At 41.7% G+C, this 15,927-nt stretch overlaps 1 protein-coding gene across 3 annotated transcripts in view; it reads right to left on the bottom strand.

The window, feature by feature from the left end:
- Positions 1-15,927, bottom strand: part of ANAPC4 (anaphase promoting complex subunit 4) — a 113,843-nt gene that overhangs the window by 46,695 nt on the left and 51,221 nt on the right. For all 3 annotated transcript variants that reach the window (XM_075840141.1, XM_075840142.1, XM_075840143.1), the window contains one exon: positions 2,682-2,766. In XM_075840141.1, the coding sequence (XP_075696256.1) occupies positions 2,682-2,766 (85 nt within the window). The remainder of the gene's footprint in view (positions 1-2,681; positions 2,767-15,927) is intronic.

A 15,927-nucleotide genomic window follows, 5' to 3' on the forward strand; every position in this document is an offset into this window, starting at 1 on the left:
CGTCACAGCTCCTGTATGTGTCGGGAGGACGGCCGAAACGGCCGTTACTCCCGAGACGTACTATTACGGCATGGAGCGCGAACGATACAGCTGCCATGACGTAATAGTACGTCAAGGAGCGGGAAGGGGTTAAAAAAGTTACACATATTTGGTATCGCCACGTCCGTAACGTCCCCAACTATAAAGCCATTATATTACTTAACCCGCACGGTGAACGCCGTAAAAAAATGAAATAAAAAACAATGCAAAAATTGCTGTTTTCTGTGAATCCTAATGTGATAAAAAGTGATCAAAAAGTTGCATCTACTTCAAAATGGTACCAATAAAAACAACAAGTCGTCCCGCAAAAAAAAAGCCCATATAGCTGCATCGGCGGAAAAATAAAAAAAAAAGTTATGGCTCTTCAAAAATGGAGACACAAAATCATATCATTTTAAAAAAACAAGTGTGTTTACTGTGTAAAAGTAGTAAAACATAAAAAAATAGATACAAATTTGGTATCGTTGCAATCGTAACAACCCGCTGAATAAAGTTATTGTGTTATTTATACCACACGGTAAACGGCGTAGATTTAGGACACACAAAAAAAGTGGCAAATTTTCTGTTTTTTTCTATTCCCCCCGCCCAAAAAAAAAAGTTTATAAAACTTAATCAATAAATTATTTGTACCCCAAAATGTTGCAATTAAAAAACACAACTTGTCCCGCAAAAAACAAGAACTTATACAGCTATATCGACGCAAAAATAAAAAAGTTAAAGCTCTTGAAACACGACGATGGACAAACGTAAAAAATAGCTTGGTCATTAAAGAGGCTCTGTCACCAGATTTTGCAACCCCTATCTGCTATTGCAGCAGATCGGCGCTGCAATGTAGATTACAGTAACGTTTTTATTTTTAAAAAACGAGCATTTTTGGCCAAGTTATGACCATTTTCGTATTTATGCAAATGAGGCTTGCAAAAGTACAACTGGGCGTGTTGAAAAGTAAAAGTACAACTAGGCGTGTATTATGTGCGTACATCGGGGCGTGTTTACTACTTTTACTAGCTGGGCGTTGTGTATAGAAGTATCATCCACTTCTCTTCAGAACGCCCAGCTTCTGGCAGTGCAGACACAGCCGTGTTCTCAAGAGATCACGCTGTGTCGTCACTCACAGGTCCTGCATCGTGTCAGACGAGCGAGGACACATCGGCACCAGAGGCTACAGATGATTCTGCAGCAGCATCGGCGTTTGCAGGTAAGTCGATGTAGCTACTTACCTGCAAATGCTGATGCTGCTGCAGAATCAACTGTAGCCTCTGGTGCCGACACGATGCAGGACCTGTGAGTGACGTCACAGATCTGCACTGCCAGAAGCTGGGCGTTCTGAAGAGAAGTGGATGATACTTCTATACACAACGCCCAGCTAGTAAAAGTAGTAAACACGCCCCGATGTACGCACATAATACACGCCCAGTTGTACTTTTACTTTTCAACACGCCCAGTTGTACTTTTGCAAGCCTCATTTGCATAAATACGAAAATGGTCATAACTTGGCCAAAAATGCTCGTTTTTTAAAAATAAAAACGTTACTGTAATCTACATTGCAGCGCCTATCTGCTGCAATAGCAGATAGGGGTTGCAAAATCTGGTGACAGAGCCTCTTTAAGGTTTAAAATAGGATGGTCATTAACGGGTTAAGGGTTTTTACTATAGTCCTATAATCAATATTTTACAACAATCCACAGAATAGGTGATAAATATCTGTTCAGTGGGGGTCCGAATGCTGGGGTCCCCACCGATCCTAAGAACAGGCTTACCTTGCATGCCCTGTGAGCCCCATATGAATATGTACCTACTCACTTCTTCCACAAGTTACAGTGAATAATCGCTTCTTTTATTTTGGCTAATAAGAGGCCAAGACTAGCGACACAGCACCTATATAGATCCTGGGAGACAGGTGGAGTGGCGTGGCTATTTGCAAATTGTATTACTGGGCCTCACAGCTATCTGACTTACCATGGTGCCTCCATCAGGAAAGGCATAGAACCCTGGGATTGCTAGTTTACCAATTCGCTGGCAGATACAGCTGTCCCTCTATTATCCTGTTCTGTGGGGAGCGGGGTCTCAGTGGTGCTGTTAAAGATTACCCTGTCCTCAGACAATTTCTATTAGTATGGTCCGCAGCCAGATCCCTCCACTACTCTTATGCATAATCCGTGAATCTCTGTGGTAATAAATTCTAATTGCCAAAGGGTTTTTCAGTTAAGTAGATGAGAATTGAAGTGTGGGTTTCACAGGTGCGTTGGCCATTAAATACAGGCATACAAAGCCTGGTTACTGACAAATCTGTTCTATCTGCACTGTGGATGATTACTCGATGTGCTCAATAAAAGACATGAACGGTAAAACTGTTTGTGTGTTATTACCGTAATTTAGTTAGATTGGGTTTATCTATAATTGTACCTATCAGGCCACATTTCATTAGTGATCAATGCAAAAATCCAGGTAATGTCAAAGGGTTCACTTTTTCTTGCAACTGTAAGTTTACAATAATAGACAGTATTTGTAAATAAAGTTCAATAAAGACAAACGGTTCGGATTACAAAATAAAAATAAAGGAGATGTGTGGATATTCATGCAGTAAAAGACAGCAAACATAATAAACATATTGAATATGATCACAACCGTGTATGTAATACCTCGGTAATTGTCGCAATCTTGAACATTCCATACGCATAGATCTCTATCTCCCCTGAGACTCCACCGAGGACCAAAGCAGTAAGTCTTGGGGAACAAAAGATATTTATTACATTTTAACTCTACACAGACCATGCTAGTAAAATAATGATAAAGAAACAAACTAGTGATATCTCTACTTTACAGAATGCTGGCCCCAAATATAGAGTTATCTAACTGATGGACAAAATGTAATGAACATAGACCTAGATTTACTAAGACTGGCGTTTCATGTGGCAGTCTAAGACTGAAGCCCGCTGGAGTAAGACGTGACAAGTTTATTAAGAGGCTCACAGCTCTCCGTCACATTTTGGGCTGCCTGTGCGTCACAAAGTGAAATGTACACCAGCTACGAGCGGACGTTGATTTTCACCAATTTCTGGTGTAAATGGGTTTGAGAGTCCGCCAAACCAGGAGTTATCTGCATCTAGAGCTCCAACCACTCTCCTCGCCTTTGCAGTTGATTGATGGCTCTGCTCGTCATCATCGTCATAGAAGAAGAGCCATCAATCAACTGCAGAGTGGAGGGGAGTGGTTGGGGGGCTAGATGCCGGATATCTCCTGGTTCGGTAGACTCTCAAACTTAATTAGAATACGGCGAGCGGTGGAATAAAAGCTATTTTTACCCTGATGTAACCCCAATGATCTACCTGACTGGTATGTACATCTTCCTTTACCCTTTTGCTAATTAGCGGTGCCAGTCGTTTGTTAGCCTACCTTTAACTCAGATATAGCAATAAATAATGGCGGAGTAATGAGTAAGGCTGGTTCACACTGTGCGTTTTTGTTGCTTTTTTTTTCTTAACTTGCTTTATTGATCACAAAGTTGAAAGCATTACATACATTTATAAGTCATTGAAAAATACAACATGTATTGCATGGAAGAGTTGTAAAATTACATTGCAAGGCACAAAATTAAATAATAAATCATAGGCAGTCAAGCTATGGGTACTGCATATCACAAGTTACTCCAAGTTCTGAAGACGGTCAAGAAATGCCATAAGCTGGATACAACGTAAGATGAGATGAACCATGGGCCCGAGACGTTCAAAAATTTTTGTGGACATTTCCTATCTTGAAAACAACCTTTTCTTATGGAATGGTCTTGTTAACAGAGCGCCATTGAGATAGGGATGGTGGGCGGTCACCCATCCACCAGGGAGCTATAGCCCTCCTAGCCAAGAATAGCGATTCCCTGAGAAGGATTCTAGTATGATGCGGCCATTGATCCTCATGTAAAAGCCCCAAAAGGCACACCTCTGGACTATCTCAGTGAGTAGATTCAAAACGTCCCCTCAAAAGACCTGTACATAAGAACACTCGAAAAACCGGCGTTAGGTGCATGACACCTGTAAAATCTCGTATGGGGTAAGTGTCCCATGTTGTATAGTCTAGTGGGTGCTAAGTAAGTTTAAAGTAAAATATTCATTCATATCATTCCATTATTGGCCGAAGGTGGAACATGAATAGGAGACTCCAGGACTAATACAATCTCTCACTGAGGAGGATTGGGTGCGAGTGTCTTCCATTTAGGCTCTACAGGCAGAGCTTTTAATGCCAATTTGGAGCTCAGAAGGGTATATAATAATGACACCATACCTTTCGGGGCCTTGCATTTTGAGCACCCCAATCAATGGGTATTTGGAAATGTTACTCTAGTCATCCATGAACTGAGTGTGGAGTGCATGGCGGAGTTGGAGAAACTTATAAAAACATGTACTTGATATTCCAAATTTCTCCTGGATTTGAGGAAATGATATAAGAGAATTATTCACTTCTTCAGGGAAAATAACTTGTGATCCTGCCAAAATCTCTCACTGTCTAAGCTATGTAAATTGGGAACATATGGTTATCCCATAATCGAGAATCCTCTATGCAGTCACGAAATTTGTGCAAGTCTTTTGCAGGTCCATGACATGCAAGTTTATGTAAGGAGAATAGTTTCCTCAGAAATCCAGCAGGGTTTTCTAGAATTGGCCATAAAACCTGGATATTTAAATATTTACCTAACAAGTATTCAGAGTTCGGGAATTGAGATTCCCAACCCACAACTTCAAGCATCTCAGAGAGCGCCAGAAGACAAGAGAGAGACCGTTTATGTGGAGACCTATCCCATGTGAATGACATCATTAAGGAATCTAAGTTCTTAAAAAAACGCTTAGGTATAGGGCCACTCACATGTTTCAGCAGGATCATCTTAATGAGGTTGACCCAGCCAATGCAAATAGTGGCAGAGTCTTCCATCACCTAAATTTATCCGTATAAACATCTTCCAAGGGATAAATATTTTTAGAGTAAGACATCCCGGGACTCTTGGCAATATACACACCCAGGTGTTTAACCCCTTCCCGACATTTGTCGTATGGATAGGTCATGGAAAGCTGACACCATGCTATAATGGCAAGGACCGAAGTTAGCTTCGATCACCGCCATTAATCCCTTAAATGCAGCGGTCAAAAGCGGTGACTGCATTCAAGCCCTTTGCAGCTCATCGGCACCCCAGCAACAAAATTGCCAGGTGCCGAAGGCTGCAATGGCAACCGGAGGCCTAATACTGGCCTCCCGGTTCGCCTAGTATGGAAGCCTTCCAGGTCCCGCCCAGAGGCATCTTAGAGGTTGGTAGCAGATCGGCAGCCCTGCCATGCAATCGCAGGGCTGCCGACTGCTACTGTGGCAACAGGAGGCCTAACAATGGCCTCCTGCTCTGCCATTACGGAAGCCGATTAGGCTCCGCCCCGGAGGCAAAGCCTAATCGGCTTGCTGTCAGTGAACGACTGACAGATCTAATACACTGCAGTACATAGGTAGTGCATTGTATTAGAAAATAAATCAGACAGTTGGACCTTCAAGTCCTCTAGTGGGACTAAAAAAAAAGTTGTATAAAATATAATAAAAGTTTCAAGTAATAAAATAAAACACAATCGCCCTTTTTCCCTTATCAAGTCCTTTATTGTTGAAAAAAGTATATAAAACCATACATATTTGGTATCGCCGCGGCATTAACTGCCTGAACTATAAAAATCTTATGGTATTTATTCAACGCGGTGAATGGCGTAAAAAAAACACGTGAAAAACATTGCCAGAATTTCTATTTTTTGGGCACTTTACCCTACAAAAATTGGTTTAAATAGTGATATGTATACAAAAATGGTACCTATAAACCTGTAGCTCGTTTCGCAAAAGAAATAAAAAATATGCAGTTGTGCCGGCCCGAGGGGAACATTTCTTCTGTTTCTAGAGGCGATTTATCAAGGACCTAAAATTAGGGAACTAGGAAGGGCCCAAACATATCTGCTGGAAGCGAGGGCGCCCGTATTATACCAGGAAAACATTTTCCCCGCAAAATTCCCCAAACTGCAAAGGTGCGGAGTGTGGACCAAAAGGGGCATAAGAAAGGACGCCATATATCAGTGCGACACCGGCCTGTGCAGAAAGGATTGCTTCACAGCGTAACACACATCTATGGATTATTTTGTTTACCCCATTATTATACCACCTGACTATGCCCCTGATGTACTCTGCCCAGCTTACATGTACCCCCACATTATAAACTTAAAAAACAGTAAAACTCCAAACCAGACTACTACCAAGCAAAATCCACGCTCCAAAAGCCAAATGGCGCTCCCTCCACTCTGAGCCCTACAGTGTGCCCAAACAGCAGTTTATTTCCACATATATGGCATCGCCATGCCCGGGAGAACCCTTTTAAAAAATTTCGGGCTGTGTGTCTCCAGTGGCACAAGCTGGGTACGACATATTTGCCACTGAAATAGCATATCTAGGGAAAAATGTAAATTTTTACTTTGCACCCTCCGCAGCGCAGTCATTTATGGAAAAGGACTGTGGGATAAAAATGCTCACTACACCCCTTAATATATGCCTTGAGGTGTGGACCCCTTAGAGCTCAGTCACGTACTATTCCGTCATAGAAACAATCCCGTTCGCACTCCCTGATGGAATAGTACGTCACGGGAGTAACGGCCATTTCGGTCGACTTCCCGACACATGCAGGAACTGCGACAGCTGCTGTCTTGTACAGCGCTTGCCGCAGCTCCTATCGCGGGGACCGATCGCTGTGTCCCCGCTGATTAACCCCTTAAAAGCCGCGTTCAATAGCGATCGCGGCTTCTTAGGGGTTAAACCACCATCGCCGGCCCGCGATGGTGCCTATGGCAACCGGACGCCTAACAATGGTGTCCGGCGATGCCATCTACGGAAGCCTAGTGGGTCCTGACTCACTATGCTTGCTGTCAGTGATTAGATGACAGCTCTAATACACTACGCTACGCATGTAGTGCAGTGTATTAGAATTGCGATCAGGGCCTCCTGCCCCCAAGTCCCCTAGTGGGACAAAGTAATAAAGTTAAATAAAAAGTAAAAAAAAAGTTGTGTAAAAATAAGAAAATAAAAGTTTTAAAAGTAATAAAAGTAAAAATCCCCCTTTTCCCTTATCAGTCCTTTATTATTAATAAAAATATATAAACAAATAAACTATACATAATTGGTATCGCTGCGTCCGTAACGGCCTGAACTACAAAATTATTTAGTGATTTATCCTGCGCGGTGAACGCCATAAAAGAAAATAATAATAAACTGCACCAGAATCACAATTCTTTGGTCACTTCACCTCCCAAAAAATGGAATAAAAAGAGATCAAAAAGTCGAATGTACCTAAAAATGGTAATGATTGAAACTACAGTTCGTTACGCAAAAAACAAGTCCTCGCACGGCTTTATTGATGGAAAATGAAAAAAGTTCTGTCTCTTAGAATAAAGTAACACAAAAAGTTAATGATTTTTTACAAAAAGTATTTAATTGTGAAAATGCCATAAGACATAAAAAAAACTATAAACATCTGGTATCGCCGTAATCGTATCGCCACGCAGAATAAAGTGAATATGTCATTGATAGCGCACGGTGCACGCTGTAAAAAAAAAATAGAATAAAAAAACAATAGTAGAATTGCTGTTTTTTAGTCACCACGCCACTCAAAAATAGAATAAAAACTGATCAAAAAGTCGCATGCACCCCATGAAAACTACAATGAATTCCTCAAGGGGTCTAGTTTCCAAAATAGGGTCACTTTTGGGGGGTTTCCACTGTTTTGGCACCACAACACTTCTTCAAACCGGACATGGTGCCTAATAAAAAGGAGGCCTCAAAATCCACTATGTGCTCCTTTGCTTCAGAGGCCGGCGCTTCAGTCCATTACCGCACTAGGGCCACATGTGGGATATTTCTAAAAACTGCAGAATCTGGGCAAAAAGTATTGAGTTGCGTTTCTCTGGTAAAACCTTCTGTTTTACATGAAAAAATTGAATAAACAGGATTATCTGACAAAAAAAAATAAAAATGTAAATTTCCCCTCTACTTTGCTCTAAATTCCTATGAAAAACCTAGAGGGTTAATAAACTTTCTATATGCTGTTGTGAATACTTTGAGGGTTCTAGTTTCTAAAATGGGGTGTTTGATGGGGGTTTCTAATAAATAGGCCCCTCAAAGCAACTTCAGAACTGAACTGGAACCTAAAAAAAAAATAAAAAATAAATGAGGCAATACTTCGCTTCTTACATTATACTGATAATGAGCCGTGCCCACCCACGAGATGACCCCAGTTTTGACCGTTTGTATAAACTGAGACCCCTTCTAGACCATTTCAGTGCCCGGTTTTCCCAAGCATACACCCCTGAGAAGTGTATTTCTATTGATGAGTCCTTGGTAGATTTTAAAGGGAGGCTTCAATTCCACCAGTACCTGCCGAGTAAGAGGGCAAGGTATGGCGTGAAGATGTATAAGCTGTGCGAGAGTGCATCAGGGTATACCTACAAATTTAGGATATATGAAGGGAAGGACACCAGTATTCAGCCCCCAGAATGCCCCCCCCCTTACTGGGAGTTAATGCAAAAATTGTGTGGGATTTGGTGCTGCTGGACCAGGGTTACCACCTCTACCTGGATAATTTTTATACCAGCGTCCCACTCTTCAACTGACTCGCTTCCAGAAGTCCTCCGGCTTTCGGCACTGCTAGAAGAAATCTGAGAGGCCTCCCTAAGACTTTGCTTGGGCAAACACTCCGAAGGGGTGAGAGCAGGGCACAATCTAGCAGCAACATATTGTGTGTCACGTACAAGGACAAGAGAGATGTCACACCAGTACCCATGTACCAGGACGAGGTACCAGTACAGAGACCCCCACACCAGACTGCATCCTGGACTACAATAGTTACATGGGAGGGGTGGACTTTTCAGATCAAGTCCTGAAGCCCTACAGCGCCATGCGGTGTGGTATAAGAAGCTGGCCGTGCACATCATACAGATGGCATTGTACAACGTGTACGTGCTACGTCGATGTGCAGGCCAAACGGGAACGTTCCTGGAATTTCAAGAGGTGGTTATCAAGAAACTAATTTTTAGGGACCAAGAAGGGGGGGCACCCAGTACTTCTGGAAGCGAGGCCACACGCATCGTACCAGGGCAACACTTTCCAGGAGAAATTCCCCAAACTGGCAAGAAGGGAAAAAGTCAAGAGGTGCAAAGTCTGCTATAAGAGGGGGATAAGGGAGGACACAATATATCAATGTGACACGTGTCCCGAAAACGAAGGCTCCGTATGAAAGAGTGTTTTAAAATTTATCATACATCCCTTAATTTTTAATCTACCACAGTTTTACTTACCCTGATGCACTCCGCACAGCTTATCCCCCCTCGTCTTTCCCCTCTGCGCCCTGCTGTGTGCCCAGGCAGCAGATAACAGCCACATGTAGGGTATTGCCAAACCCGGGAGAACCCACATTACAGTTTATGGGGTGTATGTCTCCGGTCAAAATGCTCACTACACCTCTAGATGAATGCCTTAAGGGTGTCGTTTTTAAAACGGGGTCACTTCTCGGGGGTTTCAACTGTACTGGTACCTCAGGGGCTTCTGCATATATGACTTCGCACCAGAAAATCCCCAGTAGGCCAAATGGTGGTCCTTTCCTTCTGAGCCCTCCCATGAGCCCAAACAGCAGTTTATCACCACAAATTGGGTATTGCCGTACTCGGGAGAAATTGGGCAACAAAATGGGGTATTTTGTTCCTTGTGAAAATAAGACATTTTGAGCCCAAACTACATCTTATTGGAAAAAAATAATTTTTTTTATAATTCCCAGCCCAATTCAAATAAGTTCTGTGAAAAAACTATGGGCTCTAAATGGCCACAACACCCATAAATGAATTTGAATTCCTTGAGGGGTGTAGTTTCCAAAATGGGGTCACTTCTGGTGGGTTTCCATTGCTTTGATACCTCTGGGGCTCTGCAAATGCGACATGGCACCCGAAAACCAATCCAGCAAAATCTGGACTCCAAAGAATAAATAGCGCTCCTTTCCTTCTGAGCGCTCTCATGGGCCCAAACGGCAGTTTATCGCCACAATTGGGGTATTGCCGCACTCAGGACAAATTGGGAAACAAAATGGGGTATTTTGTTCCCTGTGAAAATAAGAAATTTTTATGAAAAATGACAACTTATTGGAAAAAATTTCATTTTTTTAATTTCACAGCCCAATTCAAATAGGTGCTGTTTAAAAAGTGTGAGGTGAAAATGGTAACAACAACCATAAATTAATTCCCTGAGAAGTGTAGTTTCCATAATGGGGTCACTTTTGGGGGATTCCTCCTGTTTTGGCACCTCAACACCTCTTCAAACCTGGCATGCTGCCTAAAATATATTCTAATAAAACAAAAAGAGGCCTCAAAATGCACTAGGTGCTTCTTTGCTTCTGGGGCTTGTGTTTTAGTCCACGAGCGCAGTAGAGCCACATGTGGGACATTTCTAAAAACTGCAGAATCTGGACAATACATATTTAGTAGTGTTTCTCTGGTAAAACCTTCTGTGTTAAAAAAAAGAAATTGAATAAAATTGAAATTCAGCAAGAAAAATGAAATTTGCAAAGTTCACCTCCACTTTGCTTTAATTCCTGTGAAATGCCTAAAGGGTTAAAAAAAACTTTCTAAATGCTGTTTTGAATACTTTGAGGGGTCTAGTTTTAAAAATGTTGTGTTTTATGGGGGGTTCTAATACATAGGCCCCTCAAAGCCACTTCAGAACTGAACAGGTGCCTTAAAAAAAAAGGCTTTTGAAATTTTCTTAAAAAATTAGAAATTGCTGTTTAGGTTCTAAGCCTTGTAACGTCCAAGCAAAATAAAAGAACGTTCAAAAAACGATGCCAATCTAAAGTAGACATATGGGAAATGTGAACTCGTAACTATTTTGGGTGGTATAACCATCTGTTTTACAAGCAGATGCATTTAAATTCCGAAAAATTCTATTTTTTCAAAATTTTCTCTACATTTTGCAATTTTTCACAAATAAACACTGAATATATTTACCAAATTTTACCACTAACATAAATTCCAATGTGTCACGAGAAAACAGTCTCAGAATCGCTTGGATAGGTTTAAGCATTCCGACGTTATTACCACATAAAGTGAAATATGTCAGATTTGAAAAATGGGCTCTGAGCCTTAAAGAGGCTCTGTCACCAGATTTTGCAACCCCTATCTGCTATTGCAGCAAATCGGCGCTGCAATGTAGATTACAGTAAAGTTTTTGTTTTTTAAAAACGAGCATTTTTGGCAAAGTTATGACCATTTTCGTATTTATGCAAATGAGGCTTGCAAAAGTCCAAGTGGGCGTGTTTAAAGTAAAAGTCCAACTGGGCGTGTATTATGTGCGTACATCGGGGCGTGTTTACTACTTTTACTAGCTGGACGTTGTGTATAGAAGTATCATCCACTTCGCTTCACAACGCCCAGCTTCTGGCAGTGCAGACACAGCCGTGTTCTCAAGAGATCACGCTGTGTCGTCACTCACAGGTCCTGCATCGTGTCAGACGAGCGAGGACACATCGGCACCAGAGGCTACAGATGATTCTGCAGCAGCATCGGCGTTTGCAGGTAAGTCGATGTAGCTACTTACCTGCAAATGCTGATGCAGAATCAACTGTAGCCTCTGGTGCCGACACGATGCAGGACCTGTGAGTGACGTCACAGCGTGATCTCTCGAGAACACGGCTGTGTCTGCACTGCCAGAAGCTGGGCGTTCTGAAGAGAAGTGGATGATACTTCTCGTCAGAACGCCCAGCTAGTAAAAGTAGTAAACACGCCCCGATGTACGCACATAATACACGCCCAGTTGTACTTTTACTTTTCAACACGCCCAGTTGTACTTTTGCAAGCCTCATTTGCATAAATACGAAAATGGTCATAACTTGGCCAAAAATGCTCGTTTTTTAAAAATAAAAACGTTACTGTAATCTACATTGCAGCGCCTATCTGCTGCAATAGCAGATAGGGGGTTGCAAAATCTGGTGACAGAGCCTCTTTAAGGCCCAAACTAGGTTGCGTCCTTAAGGGGATAATAAATGCCTTGAGGGGTGTGGTTTACAAAATTGGGTCATTTCTCATCAGAGCCTCTGCAATTGTAAACCAATACTTTGTAAATCGCCAAATTAGGCCTCAACTTTGCATGGTACTCTTTCACTCCGGAGCCCTGTCAAATGTACAGGCAAAAAATTAGGGCAACATGTAGGGTGTTTCTAAAACCGGGAAACACAGCATATCCAATTTTCACTCAGCAACATCGAGTGCACACTAATGTCTGCAAGATACCTGCGGGGTTAACATGTTCACTTCACCCCAAGGTGAATAACTTGAGGGGTGTAGTTTGCAAAATGGGGCCACTTCTGGGGGGGGTTTCTAAATGTGACATAGCGCCCGGAAACCAATCCAGCAGATCTGCACTCCAGAAGCCAAACGACGCTCCTTCCCTTCTGTGCCCTACTGTGTGCCCAAACAGCAGTTTATGACCACATATGGGGTATTGCCGTACTCGGGAGAAATTGCTTTACAAATTTTGGGGTTCTTTTTTTCCATTGTTTGTTGAGAAAATGAAAAATTTGGACCTAAAACTGCATCTTATTGAAGAAAAAGGATTTTTTTTTTATTTTCACTGCCCAATTCCAATACAATCTATGAAACACCTGTGGGGTCAAAATGCTCACTACACAGCTAGATGAATTCCTCAAGGGGTGTAGTTTCGTAAATGGAGTCACTTTTTGGTAGTTTTCAAACTTTCCACTGTATTGGTACCTTAGGGGCTTTGCAAAAGCGACTTGGTGGCAAGAAGCCAATTCAACAAAATCTGTGCTCCAAAAGGCAAATGGCGCTCCTTCTCTTCTGAGCCCTGCCATGTGCCCAAACAGCAGTTTATGCCCACGGGGTATTTCTGTACTCCAGAGAAGTTGCTTTACAAATGCTAGGGGTCTTTTTCTTCTTTATGTCTTGTGGACATTTTATTTATTTTTTTAACCTAAAACTACATCTTATTGGGAAAAATTTAAGTCTTTAATTTTCACGTCCAAATTCTAATAAAATCTATGAAACACCTGCCCAAACAGCAGTTTATGACCACATATGGGGTATTGCCGTACTCGGGAGAAATTGCTTTACAAATTTTGGGGTTCTTTTTTTCCATTGTTTGTTGAGAAAATGAAAAATTTGGACCTAAAACTGCATCTTATTGAAGAAAAAGTTTTTTTTTCTTATTTTCACTGCCCAATTCCAATACAATCTATGAAACACCTGTGGGGTCAAAATGCTCACTACACCCCTAGATGAATTCCTGGTGGGGTATAGTTTCCAAAATGGGGTCTTTTCTTTGTTTTGGAACCACAAGACCTCTTCAAACCTGACATGGTACCTAAAATATATTCTAATAAAAATAAGGCCCCAAAATCCTCTAGGTGCTCCTTTGCTTCTGAGGCCGGTGTTTCAGTCCATTACTACACTAGGGCCACATGTGGGATATTTCTAAAAACTGCAGAATCTGGGCAATAAATATTGATTTGTGTTTCTCTGGTAAAAAAAAATGTGTACATTTCACCTCTACTTTTCTTTAATACTTGTGAAACGCCTAAAGGGTTAAGAAACTTTCTAAATGCTGTTTTGAATACTTTGAGGGGTGCAGTTTTTAAAATGGGGTGACTTATGAGGGTTTGTATTGTATAGGCCCCTCAAAGCCACTTCACAACTGAACTGGTCCCCGTAAAAATAGCCTTTTGAAATTTTCTTGAAAATGTGAGAAATTGCTACTAAAGTTCTAAGCCTTGTAACGTCCTAGAGAAATAAAAGGATGTTCAAAAAACAATGCCAATCTAAAGACATATGGGAAATGGTAATTTGCAACTATTTTGTGTGGTATTACGATCTGTCTTACAAGCAGATAGATTTAAAGACAAATTAAAAAATTTTCAATTTTTACCAAATTTTGGCGTTTTTCACAATTAAATACTGAATGTATCGACCAAATTTTACCACTAACTTAAAGACCAATGTGTCACGAGAAAACAATCTCAGAATCACTTGGATAGGTAAAAGCATTTCAGTTATTACCATATAAATGGACACGTCAGATTTGAAAAAGAATGGCTCTGTCTGTCAGGAAGGTCAAAAGTGGCTGCAGCGGGAAGGGATTAACCACAAGTGAATTGTACAATCTATTAGCCCAATCCATATCCCCATAACAGCATTAGAGCAGACTTGGCCCAGTTAATGTGTAATCCACAAAAAGATCCGAAGCGGTCAACAATTTTAGCGGCTCTGGGTAGGGTTACATCTACTTCGGACATGAGAAATAAGGTAATCTGCATTAGGGTTGTCACGATACCAGAATTTGGACTGCGATACCGATACTTTGTGTAGTATTGCAATTCTGGATACCAAAACTATACTATGCCAACAATAATAATTCAAAAAAAAAGTTCTTTCATTTTCTAATGTGAGGCACGTGGTGTGATTAATCCTCACATTAATAGTAATTAACCCCATCATGTACCTCACAGTCATAATGGACAACATTGGGTTAATGTGAGGAACATGATGGGGTTAATTACTATTAATGTGAGGCACATGGAGGTTCAGAATTCATAACACCTCGTGCCTCACATTAATATGTGAAAGAAAGCAGTTTATCATTTTATTTTCTTTTTACAGTGTACACATCATAAAGGACGCTTACATTTGTTGTGCAGGTTATTACGATCGCGACGATTCCGAATGTGTGTATATTTTATTTATTGAGACTTCTATTTTAATGTGGATTGTAAAAAATGTGTGTATCTTATTATTATTTTTTTAATTTAACATTATTTTATCTATATGCCAGTACATTAGCCTGTGAACTAATAGTACAATGGCATTTGTTAGGACATACCCAATTATGGCCTAACAGGAAATATGGTCAGACAGCCCTGGGGTCCTTCAATGGACCCAGGATTGTCTGCCCAAATATGGTATGTCCCCTAATCGTGTCACAAGGATTCCCTGTAACGCGATCCAAGAGGCAACCTCATTCTAAATTTCCCCTTGAACGCTGCGGTCAGATTTGATTGCAGCATTCAGGGGAATAGCGGGGAGATGAGGTTTCTCTGATCTCCGCCGTTAGAGCGGGGCTGCGGCTGTGTATTACAGACATTGCCCCGCTCCTGACAACAAGGGTGCACGCGCGGTCAGCATGAGGTCATGTAGCCAATGCTGCACTAATGAGCGGTGGCACCAGCACTGAAGACAGAACATGGGGGTGTTTTTTCGTACGCCCACTATGTTCTGTCTTCAGTGCCGCCGCTCATTAATGCATTCGCCGGCCGCATCACATCATGCTGACCGCGCGCGCACACACTTGTCAGGAGCGGGGCAATGGCTGTATTACAGCTTAGTATCGAAATACATGAATTAACGGTATTGAACTGTTTGAGGGTACAAGGCATCGAGATAGTATCGATATTTCGATGCATCGTGTTACCCTAGTCCGCATACAAGCAGAGTTTACTCCCTTATACACAGAGTCTAGATTGACACAAAGATCCAAAAGCTCGTTGGCCACAGCAAATAAGAGCTGTGACAGAGGGCAACCTTGACGAGTACCCCTACACAGCACAAAATACGGGAAGCTCAGACCATTCACCAAAATATTTGCCTCGGGCACTTATACAATATGGAAACCCAATTGATTAACACAGGACCAGGACCAAAACGACGGAGCACTTTACTTAAATAACCCCACAGAATATAAGGCCTTGGCTATGTCCACCGAAGCCAATGCCCACTCCCGCTTACCATAAACCCCTACCTGGGAAAACACCTGGATCCTCAGAATATTTTCTGAGGTCTA

The sequence above is a fragment of the Rhinoderma darwinii genome, chromosome 10, assembly GCF_050947455.1.
Source record: "Rhinoderma darwinii isolate aRhiDar2 chromosome 10, aRhiDar2.hap1, whole genome shotgun sequence".
Classification (NCBI taxonomy): Eukaryota; Metazoa; Chordata; class Amphibia; order Anura; family Rhinodermatidae; genus Rhinoderma; species Rhinoderma darwinii.